General features: G+C 38.9%; 1 protein-coding gene across 9 annotated transcripts in view; it reads left to right on the top strand.

The window, feature by feature from the left end:
* STXBP4 (syntaxin binding protein 4) overlaps window positions 1-19045 on the top strand; it is a 231357-nt gene that overhangs the window by 130374 nt on the left and 81938 nt on the right. For all 9 annotated transcript variants that reach the window (XM_042255232.2, XM_060395091.1, XM_042255231.2 and 6 more), the window contains one exon: window positions 13110-13286. In XM_042255232.2, the coding sequence (XP_042111166.1) occupies window positions 13110-13286 (177 nt within the window). The remainder of the gene's footprint in view (window positions 1-13109; window positions 13287-19045) is intronic.

Raw genomic sequence — 19045 nt, forward strand, 5'->3', positions numbered from 1 at the left:
AGTCCATGCTGTCACAAAGAGGCAGACGCGACTGAGCCACTGAACTGATAATGATAGCAATCTCAGTGGAAAAACATATCAAATAAACTTTGGATTGATTTTTCAACTTTAATTCCCTTCAGTTCAGTTCACTCAGTCGTGTCCGACTCTTTGTGACCCCATGAATCGCAGCAAGCCAGGGCTCCCTGTCCATCACCAACTCCCGGAGTTCACTCAGACTCATGTGCATCGAGTCAGTGATGCCATCCAACCATCTCATCCTCTGTCGTCCCCTCCTCCTCCTGCCCCCAATCCCTCCCAGCATCAGGGTCTTTTCCAATGAGTCAGCTCTTCACAGGAGGTGGCCAAAGTATTGGAGTTTCAGCCTCAGCCTCAGTCCATCCAATGAATACCCAGGACTGATCTCCATTAGGATGGACTGGTTAAATCTCCTTGTAGTCCAAGGGACTCTCAAGAGTCTTCTCCAACACCACAGGTTCAAAAGCATCAATTCTTTGGTGCTCAGCCTTCTTTATAGTTCAACTCTCACAACCAAACATGCCCACTGGAAGAACTATAGCCTTGACTAGACGGACCTTTGTTAGCAAAGTAATATCTCTGCTTTTTGATATGCTGTCTAGGTTGGTTATAACTTTCCTTCCAAGGAGTAAGTGTCTTTTAATTTCATGGCTGCAGTCACCATCTGCAGTGATTTTGGAGCCCAAACACTAAAGTCTGACACTGTCTCCACTATTTCCCAATCTATTTCCAATGAAGTGATGGGACCAGATGCCGTGATCTTCATTTTTTGAATGTTGAGCTTTAAGCCAACTTTTTCACTCTTTCACTTTCACCAAGAGGCTCTTTAGTTCTTCTTCACTTTCTGCCATAAGGGTGGTGTCACCTGTATATCTGAGGTTATTGATATTTCTCCCAGCAATCTTGATTCCAGCTTGTGCTTCTTCCAGCCCAGTGTTTCTCACGATGTACTCTGCATAGAAGTTAAGTAAGCAGGGTGACAATATACAGCCTTGACATACTCCTTTTCCTATTTGGAACCAGTCTGTTGTTCCATTTCCAGTTCTAACTGTTGCTTCCTGACCTGCATACACATTTCTCAAGAGGCAGGTATTTCTCTAGAGGTCTGGTATTCCCATCTCTCTCAGAATTTTCCACAGTTTATTGTGATCCACACAGTCAAAGGATATGGCATAGTCAATAAAGCAGAAATAGATGTTTTTCTGGAACTCTCTTGCTTTTTCCATGATCAAGCAGATGTTGGCAATTTGATCTCTGGCTTCTCTGCCTTTCCTAAAACCAGCTTGAACATCTGGAAGTTCACAGTTCACGTATTGTTGAAGCCTGGCTTGGATAATTTTAAGCATTACTTTACCAGCATGTGAGATGAGTTCAGTTGTGCAGTAGTTTGAGCATTCTTTGGCATCACCTTTCTTGGGGATTGGATGAAAACTGACCTTTTCTAGTCCTGTGGCCACTGCTGAGTTTTCCAAATTTGCTGGCATATTGAGTACAGCACTTTCACAGCATCATCTTTCAGCATTTGAAAGAGCTCAACTGGAATTCCATCACCTCCACTAGCTTTGTTTGTAGTGATGCTTTCTAAGGCCCACTTGACTTCACATTCCAGGATGTCTGGCTCTAGGTGAGGGATCACACCATCATGATTATCTGGGTCGTGAAGATCTTTTTTGTACAGTTCTTCTGTGTATTCTTGCCATCTCTTAATATCTTCTGCTTCTGTTAAGTACCATTTCTGTCCTTTATCGAGCCCATCTTTGCATGAAATGTCCCCTTGGTATCTATGATTTTCTTCAAGAGGTCTGTAGTCTTTCCCATTCTGTTGTTTTCCTAATTCCCTTATTGAGAATCAAAAAATGACCTGTGTCCAATGTTAGAGTTTGCCCAAGAAACTGCCTAAGTTAAAGACTGCTTGCTTGGAAAAAGAACACAAAAACAGCCCAGTTGGCATTACTGTTTCCAGACAGCAGCCATAGCTAGTGATTCACTGAAGGTGAGTATAGCATTTTAAACAAGCTTTAAACAAACGTGTATATTCCAAATAACCAGATAGTTGTTTCTTTATAATGTAGGAAAGTTCTTGCTATTTTAAGAAGTCTGATAGAAATTTTACTACCGTATAGATACTGTAGAATCCTTTTAATTGTGTTAAATTAAACAGACTCCCAGCATTTTCAGTGTTCAGAGAAATTTGGGAGGGAAATGCTCTTGTTCATAGAAACCTTTCAGTTCAGTTTGATTACAGTATTTTCTGTATCAGTTGGCTTAATCAGAACTGGTGTTAGGATTCTGGTTTCTGTACCATGAGCCACTTTTTTTCTAGCTATTCAGGGACCACATTTACCATTCTTTCGTCAGTTTTTTCACACATGCCTGCAGTAACTTATAAGGGCCACTTGGCGAGGGAAATGTTTAAGCTTCTTTTATTTAATTCTTATTTTGTGTGAATGCAGTGTGAAAGCTAGACATAAACTTCAAGGAGCTCTCAATCTAGTAAGAAAAATGAAAAAACAAAGCAAAATCATCACTTTCTAGAAAACCCTTCAGAATAAGTGCCCTAGAGGTGGTGAGTTGTCAGCGGCGTGATTGTACACCAAAGTAGGTATGCTGCCTATAATTTTCCTTATTTAACCGAAAACAAGCAATTATAAATCTGTAACATTCCATAAGTCAGTTGCTAAGAGAGCACCTTTCCAGGGCATATTTCAAACATTTAGGCAGATGCCAAACATTTTATGTTTCTTAACACAAAGTGAGAGCAATATATGTTAGCTTGGCTGACAAACTAGTAAATTTTACTCAAGGAGGAAGTAGTGATAAGGCAGTTGATACCATAAAACTCCTTTCTTGGCAGTTTAACATGAGAAACACTTTTGTTACTCTTGCTTTGTTATGGGACTCATGACACTGTGTTAAATGATTTATTCACAAACTATTTTAGAATTAAAAGTAAGAGTTCTCTAGTCCTGCCTAACCCTACATAAGTAAATCACCCTATTTGAAAATGTTTGTGTATTTTGATTCATTGTCATCCATGTTAGATATACCAAAGATTTTCTATGACCATGGATCTCAAATTAAATTATGAATTGCATCACAGTTCTTCATATCCAAGGCAGCTGGTTTCCTGATACATTTCTTGTGACCATATATGCACCTTATATTTCATTTGCATTCCTTTCCTACTCTTGCTTTTACTTCTTCACTTCTGTTCTTAATATCTGTTTCCCACTTTTCCCACATCATTTTATAAGATCTCTACATTGTAGTTGTTAATCTTACTTCTATCAAATCTGTGGCTAAAACTAGAAAATTATTTTTGATAAAACTAGAAAATATGCATTCACTTATATTATGAATTAAAACATTTTAACTCTCAATCTCATTTCACTTGTTTTCCTCTATATACAAATTGTCTTTCTAATTTTTTTAAAGTTTTTAAACATAGGTGGTTATGTGTTGTCAAGTCTCCGTTTCTTTGTGAGTTCTCCATTTTCTTTTAACTTTAAAAAATTTTCAGTTCAGTTCAGTTGCTCAGTTGTGTCCGACTCTTTGTGACCCCATGGACCACAGCACACCTGGCCTCCCTGTCCATCATTAACTCTCGGAGTCCACCCAGACCCATGTCCATTGAGTCAGTGATGCCATCCAACCATCTTATCCTCTGTCGTCCCCTTCTCCTCCTGCTCAGCTCTTCACATCAGGTGGCCAAAGTATTGGAGTTTCAGCTTCAACATCAGTGCTTCCAATAAACGTCCAGGACTGATCTCCTTTAGGATAGACTGGGTGGATCTCCCTGCAGTCCAAGGGACTCTCAAGAGTCTTCTCCAACACCACAGTTCAAAAGCATCAATTCTTTGGTGCTCAGCTTTCCTTATAGTCCAACTCTCACATCCATACGTGACTACTTAAAAATTTTATTCCTAGCAATTTTGGATACCTGTTTGCCAAGTTTTCTTCCTCTATTTCTGTCTTTGTTTAGCTCACCGAATAAGAAATTATTCTGTGTTGTATAGGGTATGAGATGAGAAGCTACACTTTATACTTTCTTTTCCAAATAGCTTTTTGTCACACCATTTATTTTTATGTGGTATCTCCACTACCATTGGGCATCCCTGGTAGCTCAGATGGTAAAGAATCTGCCTGCGATGCAGGAGACTCAGGTGTGATCCCTGGGTCAGGAAGATCCCCTGGAGAAGGAAATGGCAACCCAATCCAGTATTCTTGCCTGGAAAATCCCATGGACAGAGAAGCCAGGCGAGTTACAGCCCATTGAGTCACAGAGTCGGACACGACTGAGCAACTAATACTTTCACTTTCTATGACCATAAAGTAAATTCTCATATAATCTAGGGGTCAGTTTGGGGCAATTTAATTTTTCCAGTAGCTTTGTCAATAAATATTGGGTGGATGAATGTTTCATCTGACTCTTCTTTGGCTAGTACCAATTTTTATATTTTATATATACCTTAAATTCTTAGGCCATTTCCCATCTTATTTGTTCGTTTGTTTTCTGTTTTTCCTTCTTACTGTTGTTGTTTTTTCAGTATTTGCTTATCAGTTCTCACTGACTTTTTTCTTCTTAATGAATTTAAGAATCTTGTTTATTATCTAGATTTTATTATGGGCTGTGCTATGCTTAGTCACTCAGTGGTATCTGACTCTTTGTGACGCCTAGGACTGTAGCCTGCTAGGTTCCTTTATCCATGGGGATTCTCCAAGCAAGAATACTAGATTGGGTTGCCATCCCCTCCTCCAGCAAATCTTCCCAACCCAGGGATCAAACTCAGGTCTCCTGCATTGCAGGCAGATTCTTTACCATCTGAGCCACCAGGGAAGCCTATGAATACTAGAGTGGGCAGCCTATCCCTTCTCCAGGGGATCTTCCTGACCCAGGAATTGAACCACGGTCTCCTGCATTGCAGGTGGATTTTTTACCAGCCGAGCTACCAAGGAATCCCAGATCTTATTATAGCTAGATTCAAATTTGGAATTCTTGGTCAGGTTCCATCAAAACGAACAAAATTTGATAAAATTTTGATCCTAACTGAATTCTCTAAAGGTTAATTTGGAAGGAATACATTTCTGTTCTTAAACCCCAAACTTCAGATGAATTTTAAACATTTGACAACTGGAAAAGTAGCCTCTGAGTGATACTAGGTGTCACTGAACAGGATTTAAATTCTGATTATTAAAGGAGTTTCCAATACTATCTTCTTTTGGTACACTTGTAACCAGGACTGGAGAAATAGGAAAATAGTTTTCTTTTATGTCAAATCTCACTAAACCAGAAAATACATGTTCAGGGTTAAGTATATTGTCAAAACAAGGTTTTAACTAATATTTATACTGTGAGCAGAGTTCACAGGGTAAAATTTATTAGATAGATGTACTTGTGTGTCTGTCTTTGATTAGGGACTTCTGTTTATAAACAGAGATTAAACATTGTTTCTTTGATTTTCTTTGATGTTCAGAGGCAGAATTCAATTTTGCAGCTTTTGGAAGATGAGGCAGCTGCAGGTAAAGAAATTGACAGCTCTTGGGAGGTTTAATTAGAGCTAATTATAATTTGATTGACCTGCTTTTTCTCCAGAAAGTTTAACCAAGTCTTCCTTTGCAAAGTGAGGATTTTTCTTTTTCATACAAACTAAAGAAAATCTTGTTTGTTGGGCTTACAAATATCTATCATTTTTCACACTCACAAAGGAGTGTCACCACATGAATCATGGAACCAAGGATTTGGGTATGATTGGACAGGACTTTCAAGATTATATAGTCCTTGAGAGCATATATTCATTATATTAACTTATGATGGAAAATTATAAATTTTAGGGAAATATAAACTTGGTATACATAAATTTTAAATCTATTTAATGAGAAACCAAGCAATAAAATTGTAGCTCTCTGTCCTTTTTCGACCTTGGTGTTCATTCCACATGGTTTAGATATAATTTCATTTACTTGATAAATACTATATTTGTTTTAATTCATGTATAAAGAGAGCATGATGAAATGATTTGCTTTTCATTATGTGCTATTTTTCATAGCATGACTTATGGTTGTTATTGTAATTATTTAAATGAAACACAATTCTACTAATATTGCTGTAAAATTGAAACCTTCGTATGAAAGCTTTTTACCTAACAAAATTCTATAAGGCAATTATATATGAAAAACAAAAAAGTCTTTTTCACTATTTGTCGACTCAGTTACATGTCATATTTATGTTGAATGGGGGACCTGTTAATATTAAATAGGGGTTTTACTCTCAGACAACTTGTGCTCTACTTTCGTCAGTCAAGATCTTTTGACATTAGAAGTTTGAGAGTAAAATATTATTTTCATGACAGTTTAACAGAGCAGTAGGAAATGCTAAGTAGCCTGTGGAGTAATTATAGACAACAGATATTATTAAGGATAAAAGGACGGGAGGACTTCCCTGGTGACTCAGAGGTAAAGAGTCTGCCTGCCAATGCAGCAGATACGGGTTTGATCCCTGCTCCAGGAAGTTTTCACATGCCGTGGAGCAGTGAGGCCTGTGTGCCACAACTACTGAGCCTGTGCTCCGCAGCCCGGGAGCCACAACTACTGAGCCCATGTAGCACAGCTTCTGAGGTCTGCACACCCTAGAGCCTGTGCTCCGCACCGAGAGCACCCACTGCACGAGGAGAACCCGTGCACCACACCTGGGGAGCAGCCCACTCTGCTGCAACTAGAGAAGAACCCGCTCCACAGCCAAGACCATCTTAAGCTTAAGTGGTCTGGAAAGAGGAGAAAAGATAAAATCTAAAGTAGATTTTGAAGAACAGATGGCAGCTGGATGAAGGAAAAAAAGAGGAAAATATATATTCACCTAGTGGAAGGAATATTGTGCTCAAAAGTATTTTCGAGGTAAGAGAGTTTAGTCTGGGAAATTGATAAGTGAATGCACTTGGATATGTTAATCCATAAGAGAGTCAGTGTACTAAAACTGGAAAGACTGATTTGGAACAAATAGCGGAGAACCTTGAAGTATAGAGATTGAGAATATATTTATCATGTACCATGTACTTACAGCATTTTATCTAGGTTTGTTTCCTAGGCAATATTTCAGGAAAATTGATCCTTCAGAAGTATGCAGAGTACATTATAGTGAAGAACAGAGCACGCAGTATGCCCCTATGCGTGAGATGCTAAAGACATGAATAATAGCTTGTGGTAAGAATGGATATTAAGGAATGGTGCAGACACAGCACCAGTGAAGAATTCACAGTGCCTGATAACTGGTTAGGTATGGAGGCGGAAGAGAGGGATGGATGTACACCCAGAGAAGGCAAAAGGAAAGGAAAGAACACGTGTCGGAGACTTACATAAAGTTCTGTGAATTCATTTTCTCCTCCAAGAATGTCGTGGTTAAGGGATGAGTTGTAGATTCCATTTATGAACCACTAGCAAATTATTTGATATCACCCCTTGAGAGGAACATTAAGCATATTTTAATAAAATCAATACTTAAGGAAACTAAATATAGCTTGCTTATAAATATTTTTCCTTCAACATCCCCCTTCCTGCAGTAACCCTTAGTCTTTTTCACAGGCTGTAATGGGACCAAGACCAAGAAGGGTTTTCCAATGAGTGGATGTAGGAAGCTGATAAGAGAAGTATTCTTTTGGGCTTGGTAGCATAAGTTACATTACACTAAAACATATATCTCTTGGAGGCCTCTTTTTTCTCCTGTCAGCAGCTGACATTGTGAAAGATTTACGGATTAGCTTAAAAATTACAGAACTTCTCAGTTTAGTGATGTGGATGTGCTACCTAATTACAAATGAGCAACTGCAGTTAGTGCTTTTTCCTTCTACTTTGGGGAGCCGTTAAAACTCACAGCTAGAGAAGGGACGGTTTTACATAACTGTTGCTAACGTTAGAAAGGACACGTGCACGCTTTACTTCCAGGGAACTGCTTGAGCGCCTCAGTCATTTCACCCAGTCTAGCTCTCTCCTCACATGGGGGATTCTGTGTCTATTTGAAAACAATGAAGAGGAACAGGGATGAAGTGTGCCGAGAGCTGTAGTTCTTTAGCCCTATCGTGAGAGTTGTTTTGAGCTTATAAAGTGGATGCTGTTATTTACCCTTATACAAATGAAAAACCTGAGTCTTGGAGAATTACAGAGCCAGAAAATGAAATTTTTAAAAAAATCGTATCTAAGATTCTGAAGTATATCTAATGCCCATATTTTTAATTCAATATCATGTTCATGAAACAGTGGCAGATTTTATTTTCTTGGGCTCCAAAATCACTATGGACAGTGACTCCAGTGACAGAATTAAAAGATGTTTATTCCTTGGAAGAAAAGCTATGGCAAACATAGCCTCCATATGAAAAAGCAGAGACATCACTTTGCCAACAAAGGTCTCTAGCCAAAGCTATAGTTTTTCTAGTAGTCATGTACAGATGTGAGAGTTGGACCATAAAGGAGCTTGTCAACTCATGGTACTGGAGAAGACTCGAGAGTTCCTTGGACAGCAAGGAGATAAAAACAGTCAATCCTAAAGGAAATCAACATAATATTCATTGGAAGCACTCAAGCTGAAACTCCAGTACTTTATCCACCTGATACAAAGAGCTGACTCACTGGAAAAGACCCTGGTACTGGAAATGACTGAGGGCAGGAGAAGAAGCGGGCAACAGGGGATTAGATGTTTGGATGGCATCACGGACTCAATGGACATGAGTTTAGGTAAATTCCAGGAGTTGGTGATGGACAGGGAAGCCTGATATGCTTGGTCCATGGGATCACAAAGAGTCGGACACTGCTTAGTGACTGAGCAACAACAACAGTGCCTTAAAGGGAGAAAAGTGCTGTATATGGAAAAACATGATATTTTGTCCTTTGAGCTTATGCTGCCCTTTGTCTCAACACAATCACGTAGCGAAGTTCTTGTAGCCTACAAAGATTTTCATTAGTGTGAAGTATATTTTCAAAGAATTTGGTCTGATCTTCCCTGAAGGTTCATTGTGAAATTCTAAGGTGGAAAATCCTGATTTAACAACCAGACAGTGTAAGTTGAAGTCATTTTCTCAATGTCACTAAAAAAATGTTAAGTCAGAGATATGCCTTCATAATTTAGGATTCCCTTTTAGTGCATTTCTTTGTACTGCTTAATATTAAAATGTGTAATACTTTTGTTGATTTTTCTGATTTGCTATTACATCTTTGTTGTTCAGTTGCTAAGTTCTATCTGACTCTTTGTGACCCCTTGGAGAGCAGCACAACAGGCTTCCCTGTCCTTCACCATCTCCCAGAATTTGCTCAAACTCATGTCCTTTGAGTCCATGATGCCATCCAACCATCTCATCCTCTGTCACCCTCTTCTACTGCCCTTAGTCTTTCCCAGCATCAGGATCTTTTCCAGTGAGTTGGCTCTTTGCATCAGGTGGCTAAAGTATTGAAGCTTCAGCTTCAGTATCAGTCTTTCCATTGAATATTCAGAATTGATTTCTTTTAGGATTGGCAGATTTGATCTCCTTGCTGACCAAGGGACTCTCAAGAGTCTTCTCCAGCACCACAGTTCGAGTGCATCAATTCTTTGGCACTCAGCCTTCTTTATGGTCCAGTTCTCACATATGTACATGACTACTGGAAAAACCATAGCTTTGACTATATGGTCATTTGTTGGCAAAGTGATGTCTCTGCTTTTTCACACACTGTCTAGGTTTGTTATAGCTTTTCTTCCAAGGAACAAGCGTCTTTTAATTTTGTGGCGGGACTCACCATCCACAGTGATTTTGGAGCCAAAGAAAGTCAAACTTGTCAGTTTCCACTTTTTCCACATCTATTTGCCATGAAGTGATGGGACCAGGTGCCAAGATCTTAAGTTTTTTGAATGCTGAGTTTTAAGCCAGCTTTTTCACTCTCCTCTTTCACATTCATCAAGAGACTCTTTAGTTCCTCTTCTGCCATTAGAGTGGTATCACTTGCATATCCGAGGTTGTTGATATTTCTCCCAGCAATCTTGATTCCAGCTTGTGAGTCTTTCAGCCTGGCATTTCTCATAATGTACTCTCCATATATGTTAAGTAAGTGGGGTAACAATATATGGCCTTGATGTATTCCTTTCCCAATTTTGAGCCAGTCCATTATTCCATGTCTTTTTCTAACTGTTGCTTCTTGCCCTGCATACAGGTTTCTCAGGAGACAGGTGATCTGGTCTGGTGGTCTGGTGTTCCCATTTCTTTAAGAATTTTCCACAGATTGTTATGATCCACACAGTCAAAGGCTTTAGTATAGTCAGTGAAGAAGAAGTAGATGCTTGTTTGGAATTCCCTTGCTATTTTATGATCCAACGTTTCCTAACTTTTAAACTGAATTAATCTGTACCTAACACAGAGTAAATCAGTGAACTGGCTGCCACATTTCGCCTGATTGGATTTCAGGCTCATGGTGAGGTACTAGGGAAATTCTGGCTCAGTTATTACTGACATAGGAGGCTTTACAGTTATTAGAAAACAGCCCAGGAGGAAAAGAAAAACTGGATTTTTGTGATCCTGTATTGCTCAATGTGGCACACTGCTGCTCTCTTTTCTTTACTGCTTCCTCTAAGAGTCGTCATTTCAATGCACTAATCTTTTAAACAGCCATTCAGTGGGAATTGGGCTAGAACTTTGCTAAGGGGTCACATTTACCAGCCTGACAGTTATACTTTTACAAAAGAAATGGCATGAATTTATTCAGCATCAAAACCTCTGCATCTCTTACCACCCCACTGCATTCCACACCGTATTACCATCAGTGCACTATAATGGCTATATAAATTCCATTCAGATTCTTCATTTAATTAACTAGCGTTCTTTGAACAAAAATAAAAGTGCTGTTTTTATAGAGGAATAAAGGCTGCATGAAGCAAATGTGAAGGAGACAAATCATCGAATTAGTTATTCTTCATTGCTATGGTGAATTCTCTGCCCCTCCCTTTCTCTTCAGTGACAATATTATTTTTTTCCTAGCCTGATTGAATGGAAAATGGGGAACGGTGTAGCAGCCTCAAATGTGTTTGAGTGTGTTGTAATGGCCACATCCTAAGCTCATGCAGGGCTGGGCACCAATGATGTTGTCATCTACAAGATAATTGGTTTTTTAGCATATTCTATAGCCAAGACCATGGACTTTGTAACTAGACCGCCTGGGTTCAAATCCCAGCTCTGCCACTTACTAAGTTTGTGATTCTGAGCAAACTACTTAACTTTCCAGTTTCCTGTCTATTAAGTGAGGGTAAAAATGGACATAGCTCTCACAGCACTGGGGAGATTATTTGAGGTGATCTATCCAAAACATTTAGAGCCCTGCTGACACACACTAGGCCGTTGCCTCCCACTCATGCAGTCTTCTGTGAGGTTGATCCTCTGGTGACACTGATAACCCTTGATTGCCTGGGATGAACTGGCTGATGTGTTAGTTAGATAGGTGTCCTTTTACCGTGTCTCTGCTCAGCACTCTCCAGTTGCTTTCCCTCTGGCTGTGAGTAAAACTAAAGTCCTTACAACGGCCTACAAAAGCTCTCGAGATCTGCCACTCCATGCCAGCACCATCCCTGCCCAGAGGCCTGTGAGCACTTTACCCCTCGTCCCGCACCCCCTCTTCCTGTCCTCTCCTGCTGTCTACTTCGGCCGCCCTGGGTTCCTTGCTGTCCTCTGAAGATGCAGAATGCTGTGGACGCACAGTGCCATCTCAGTTCCTTTGCACAAACTGTTCTCTCTGCCCAGAAAGCTCCTTCTTTCAGAAATCTGCGTGGCTCCATCCTTTCTGCTGTTCTCTGATCCAAAGTCTTCTAAGTGAGCTCTTCACTGACTACCTCTAGTTTGCCATCTCCCCAAACTAGATTATAACTATCGGGGGACAAAAGGAGGACTTTGTATTGTGTTAGGTGCTCCATCTTCAGTACCTGAGGCAGAAACTGACACACAGTAAGTACTTAATAGTTACTGAATGTATGAATGAAAAATTGACCCTTAAAATATGTCCTGTAGTAAAAATATTTCTAACCCTCCCCTAGGCTGAAACAAAAGCAAGTGTCCTGTAAAAGCTTCCAGAAAATTAAAACAGCCATAGTTGACTATTAGCCATGGCAATTGGAGCAGAAAGTTCCATTGCAGAGAAAAACAATTTCTGCATCAAATAAAAAAAAAAAGAAAGAAATGGTTTACATTATAGCAAGTGCAATATTAAATTATGTTGGTGTCCTGGGAACTGTTATTGAGCCAGCACCAAGGCACATTTTTGAGAGTGCAAATGCTTTGGGCCACACCATCCACTTCCTAAGGTGAAAAATACAATGAGTGTATAGTTTTGTTTTTGTTTTTGTCATCAAGTGATGGAGTAAAATGGTGAGAAGAGCATTGATGTTGGAGTCAGGTAAAGCTGGGTTTAAATTCTGGCACTGGTATAGGTTCTGCCCTTGCATAGGTTATGTTACCTCTCTGAGCCTCTGTTGATTATGTATAAAATGGTTTTTAGTAATGCCTTTCCCTCAGTGTTGTTCTAAATGTGGTGAGCATTGCATCCTATAGAAATGGCTGTATATTTTGCTACTGAATTCTGCCTTTTGGCTTAAATCAAAATGGGGAGGTAGCTCTTAGACTGATGTCTAGGAATAAGATTTGGCTCCTGGGGCTTGGACCACTGAGAAGCCCTTAACACTATAAATCTCTCAGCAGGATCTGATGAAGCTGCAAAAACCTTCATAGAACATGAGCCCTACCACCTGCTTGACTTTTGTGGAAGTCTGCTCTTTTTATCTTTTGAGCCAATTCTTATTTCTATTTTGCACTTTCAATTTTCTTCTGCTTCTCTTATTTTCAAAATTCTCTCCTAAATGTGTGAAGTTGGAGAGTCCATACTGAAAGTTATCTAAGAAAGCAAGGAAAAGTAAGGTCACACATGACCTTAATTAAATAACATGAATATTAGTTTTCAAATTGAGATGTGAACAATATAAGTATATTAATTCATTTTTTCAATTATAACTCCTAGAAGGAAGAAAATATTTTGTTTAAACTGCTACTATTTTTACATTCTTTTCTTCAATGACATTATTTTTTTTTACTATTTAGGAGGCCAAAGCTGTGGTCGAAGAAACAAGAGCCCTGCGAAGTCGGCTTCATCTTGCCGAAGCTGCACAGAGACAGGCACAGGGAATGGAAATGGATTACGAGGAAGTGATCCGTCTGTTAGAGGCTGAGATTGCAGAGCTGAAGGCTCAGCTTGCTGATTATTCTGACCAAAATAAAGTAAGCAAAACAGTTCTCTTTTCTGGTTGCCATGGTTTCCTTGCCGTAGCTATGTATCCTGTTTTCATTTTTTTTTTCATCTGCACTTCTAAACTAGGTCAGTGTTTGTATTCTGTTATTCAGTGGTAGGATGATGTGTCATGGTGGGGGTAATGTGAAGGTTACGAGCCTCCCTTTATCCAGATAGCTTTGGGATGGAAAAGTATGTGCCCCAAATTTATTTGGGTCACTGGTCAACATTGTACAACTCAAGCATTAAGTCCCATTACATTGGTTTCCTCCTTTTTCCCTAAACTTGCTAATTTGTCTTTTAATTCTGTTTTACTCTTTGTTTAGAGCACTTGAGGAAGTGTGAAAGTCAAATAATTTTTTGCCAAAGGCGTAAGTTAATCAAGAGAAAGAAACTTGAGGTTGAGTTAAGCAGGCTTCAATTTCAGTAGCAAAATACTGAATGCTTTTCAGAAGACAGTGTGCCCTTTCTTTTAATGTGAATTTTTTTATTATGTGATTTTGTAAAACATTATATATACTATATTCATTGAATGGTCTTCAAAAACTGTAATAGACATATATACTTTTTTTCACTGAAATAAGGTAGAAAATTAAATAAATTGAAATAGATATTTTATAACATCCTAGAATTTATTTCTGACCATAATAGTATTTATGTCTCTAATCCAGTCATCTTTCAAAAGAACATAAAACAAAGTTGAAAATTTTACATTTATTTATTTAAACATAAAAGAGTTAAATACTTTAAATATACCAAGTGGAAATGAAACTAGTTTTAGAAAAGCAAGATACAGAAGAAAATCTGAAATTTTCTGTGATTATCTAAGAGATACGTTTTTCACATTTGCCATTTAAATGAGTTCCAGAAGAAGTCTGATGTTCCTGTCACCCATTGATAATACCATAAGGTCAAGGGGGAGCAATACTTTAGATGGCAGAAATACTAAGGAATGTTGCATATATTTATTATTTTTGACCTAGGTTTATGTTCTGAAATCAGAGATATATGCTTATTTCATGTGAGTAACTTAGCATGATTCTGAAAATATTGGTGGGATTATCAAAATATTAAAAGTACTTTTTAAATAATAACTTGATTTATTTTTCGAGGGATAATCAAGTCTTTAAAAATACTTTCTTTTCAAATAATATAACATTTAAGGAATTCATATGAAATTATTCAGTTTTTTAAAGCGTAGGTTATTTGCTATTCTCTATTTCAGCTCCTAGCTGAAGAACATTTTTGTCCTAAGTTTTGTGGTAATATAATTAATTCAGTTCTCTTTTTTAGCATAATGGTGTCTCATGCCATTCCGAGGAACAAAATTTTGTTAAGAGAACAAAATCCTAAACTAAGCCATTAGCCCATGTCTGAAAGTAATCTTTTTTTTTTTCCCCAAGAGATGTTAGAGATGAACATCTCAACATTTTCCAACCCCAATACCAGTGGAGAAAGAGAAGGAAACTTTTTTTTTAATTGTTTGAGATTGCTTGAAGAGATACTGGCCAAAATATTACAGAATTCAGATTCAGATATTCATTTTTAAAACATTTTTATAACAATAAATATTTTTCTTACAAGTTTTCCCTTTTATTATCTCTGTGTTTACTTAGCTCCCTTTTTATTTATTTTTTCCTTCAGCTTAAGAAATAAAAATTTACTAATATATTTGAAGACCCACAATGTCCCTTTCCAATTTCATCCCATAAAACCACTTTCCTAGATTTAATCTTAACCATTTTCTTGATTATTTTACTGCCCATGTATATATCCCTTAGTCTTCACTGGTGGCTCAGACAATAAGGAATCCACCCACAATGCAGGAGACCTGGGTTTGATCCCTGGGTCAGGAAGATCCCCAGCAGAAGAGAATGGCTACCCACTCCAGTATTCTTGCCTGGGGAATCCCAAGGACAGAGGAGCCGGGTGGAACACAGTCCATGGGGTTACAAAGAGTTGGACATGGCTGAGCACTTAAGCATGCGTGCACATATCCCTTAACAACGTACTGTTGAATTTTACCTGTTTGTCAGCTTCATCTGAGTAGAAAACATACTACTTTTATTATTCCGACTTGTGTTTTTTCCACTCAAAATGTTGTATTTGTGATTTATTTATTTGAAGTTTATAGCTAGTTCATGTCTTTTCATTGCTTTTTTGTATTCCATTGAGTGGATATACTACAGTATATTTGTCCATACTGTATTTGATAGACAGTACAACTGTTTCGGTTTTCTTCTTTTATGAACAATGTCGCTAAAAAGTTTTGTATATATACCCTATTCCAGATGTGTAGCAGTTCTCTTTTGTTCATACTAGAGTGGGATTGGTAGGTGGAGTGATGATTGTATGATCAGCTTTACTAATTACAATTAGGCAATGCCGATTGTGTTTGAAAGTATTTAAACTGATCTTAACTCTGTGTTCAATGACATCAGGTGGTTAGCTTGAAATGAGCCATGGTAAGATTATTTACACCACCAAATGCAGTAAGCCAGGGCTTTGCCTCTTGTCCTAGATAGCCAGTTGAGCTAATATTTATGCATTTATTAGGCATTTGTGTTTCTATGTGAAATGTTTCTTATTTTTCATGTTGTAAAAATCTTCTCCTGAATGTATGCTTGCCTTTCCACCCTAAGGTGAAATGAACCAGTTATTTTCATATAATCCAATTAATCGGTCTTTTCCTTCATGTGTCTTTCTAGAAGTCCCTCCACTCTCAAAACTGTTTTTATATTTGTCTCTAAAAGTTTTTAAAATTTGATCCTTCTGTCATGGTTTTATGTCATTGTATGAGATAGGGGTCCATTCCATTCTTTCTTTCTTTTTCTAAATGAATGATAAACTATCCCAGTCCCTTTCAATTCAAAAGCCTCTTTTACTCTAAATCTTGATCTGATGGCCCTGTCTAGTTCTTTTTCTTACATGTGTGGTGGCTACATAATCCTTTGATCTTTTATGTGTATTTTAGACTCGGATTATGAGTGCAGTTCAGTTCAGTTGCTCAGTCGTGTCCGACTCTCTGCGACCCCATGAACTGTAGCATGTCAGGCCTCCCTGTCCATCACCAACTCCCGGAATCCACTCAAACCCATGTGCATCGAGTTGGTGATGCCATCCAACCATCTTATCCTCTGTCGTCCCCTTCTCCTCCTGCCCTCAATCTTTCCCAGCATCAGGGTCTTTTCAAATGAATCAGCTCTTCTCATCAGGTGGTCATTTTTAATATGCTGTCTAGGTTGGTCATAACTTTCCTTACAAGGAGTAAGCGTCTTTTAATTTCATGGCTGCAATCACCATCTGCAGTGATTTGGGAGCCCAGAAAAATAAAGTCAGCCGCTATTTCCACTGTTTGCCCATCTATTTGCCATGAAGTGATGGGACCAGATGCCATGATCTTCATTTTCTGAATGTTGAGCTTTCAGCCAACTTTTTCACTCTCCTCCTTCACTTTCATCAAGAGGCTCTTTAGTTCTTCTTTGCTTTCTGCCATAAGGGTGGTGTCATCTGCATATCTGACATTATTGAGATTTCTCCCAGCAATCTTGATTCCACTTGTACTTCATCCAGCCCAGTGTTTCTTATGATGTACTCCGCATATAAGTTAAATATGCAGGGTGACAATATACAGCCTTGATGTACTCCTTTCCTGATTTAGAACCAGTCTGTCGTTCCATGTCCAGTTCTAACTGTTGCTTCTGGACCTGCATACAGATTTCTCAGGAGGCAGGTCAGGTGGTCTGGTATACACATTTCTTTAAGAATTTTCCACAGTTTGTTGTGATCTGCACAGTCAAAGACTTCAGTGTAGTCAATAAAGCAGGAGCAGATGTTTTTCTGGAACTCTCGGTTTCTCGATGATCCAACAGATGTTGGCAATTTGTTCTCTGGTTCCTCTGCCTCTTCTAAATCCAGCTTGAACATCTGGAAGTTCACAGTTCACATACTGTTGAAGCCTGACTTGGAGAATTTTGAGCATTACTTTGCTAGCATGTGAGATGAGTGCAATTGTGGATAGTTTGAACATTCTTTGGCATTCCCTTTCTTTGGAATTGTAATGAGAACTGACCTTTGCCAGTCTGGTGGCTACTGCTGAGTTTTCCAAATTTGCTGGCATATTAAATGCAGCACTTTCATAGCATCATCTTTTAGGATTTGAAATAGCTTAACTGGAATTCCATCACCTCCGCTAGCTTTATTCGTAGTGATGCTTTCTAAGGCCCACTTGACTTCACATTCCAGGATGTCTGGCTCTAGGTAAGTGATCACACCATTGTGATTATCTGGGTCTTGAAGATCTGTTTTGTACACTTCTTCTGGGTATTCTTGCCACCTCTTCTTAATTTCTTCTGCTTCTGTTCGGTCCATACCATTTCTGTGCTTTATTGAGCCCAGCTTTGCATGAAATGTTCCCTTGGTATCTCTAATTTTTTGAAGATATCTCTAGTCTTTCCCATTGTATTGTTTACCTCTGTTTCTTTGCATTGATCGCTGAGGAAGGCTTTCTTATCTCTCCTTGCTATTCTTTAGAACTTTGCATTCAGATGCCTATATCTTTCCTTTTCTCCTTCGCTTTTGGCTTCTCTTCTTTTCACAGCTATTTGTAAGGCCTCCTCAGATAACCAGTTTGCTTTTTTGCATTTCTTTTTCTTAGGATGATCTTGATCCCTGTCTCCTGTACAATGTCATGAACCTCCGTCCATAGTTCTTCAGGCACCCTGTCTATCGGATATAATCCCTTGAATCTATTTCTCACTTCCACAGTATAATCGTAAAGGATTTGATTTAGGTCATACTTGAAAGTTCTAGCGGTTTTCCCTACTTTCTTCCATTTAAGCCTGAATTTGACTAAGGAGTTCATGATCTGAGCCACAGTCAGCTCCTGGTCTTGTTTTTGTTGACTGTATAGAGCGTCTCCATCTTTGGCTGCAAAGAATATAATCAGTCTGATTTCAATATTGACCGTCCAGTGATATCCATCTGTAGAGTCTTCTCTTGCGTTGTTGGAAGAGGGTGTTTGCTATGACCAGTGTGTTCTCTGGGCAAAAACTCTATTAGTCCTTGTATGGTCCATTTGTTAGACTGGCTGCACCCGGTCCTAGCTGTCATGCAGAAGCTTTCATTGCGGTGCATGCACTCTGCAGTTGGGCGCACAGGCTCAGTAGTTTCGGCACAGGGCCTTCAGTGATCGCAGCATACAGGCTTTTCATTGTGGAGCATGGGCTTAGTTACCACACAGTATACGGGATCTTAGTTCTCCAAGGGATCAAACCTGCACCTCCTGCACTGCAAGGCTGATTTTAACCATTGGACCACCAGGGAAGTCCCTGTCCTTATATTTTAATTGTAAAATAAAATATAAACAACAGGTAAACAACAGGTAATTGGGTTTTTTTTTCCCATTTTACTAAGTTTTGACCTTTAATAGGAAAGATCTTTCCATTTACATTCTTATTCACTAATGCACTTGGCTTAACTTCTGCCCTTATATTTTCTGCATTTTATTGGTCCCATGTTTTCTAGTTGTCATTTCTTACGTCCCTCTCGCCCCTTTTGTTTGGACTGGGTCAGAGTTTTCCTATGTTCCCCCACTCCCATTTCATTTATTTTACTATGCTGCTTTCACTTGCAGGAGGCTCAGGTGATAAAGAATCCACCTGCAATGTGGGAGACCAGGGTTCGATCCCTGGGTTGGGAAGATCCCGTGGCGAAGGGAATGGCTACCCATGCCAATAATCTGGCCTTT

The sequence above is a fragment of the Ovis aries genome, chromosome 11 (assembly GCF_016772045.2).
Source record: "Ovis aries strain OAR_USU_Benz2616 breed Rambouillet chromosome 11, ARS-UI_Ramb_v3.0, whole genome shotgun sequence".
NCBI lineage: Eukaryota > Metazoa > Chordata > Mammalia > Artiodactyla > Bovidae > Ovis > Ovis aries.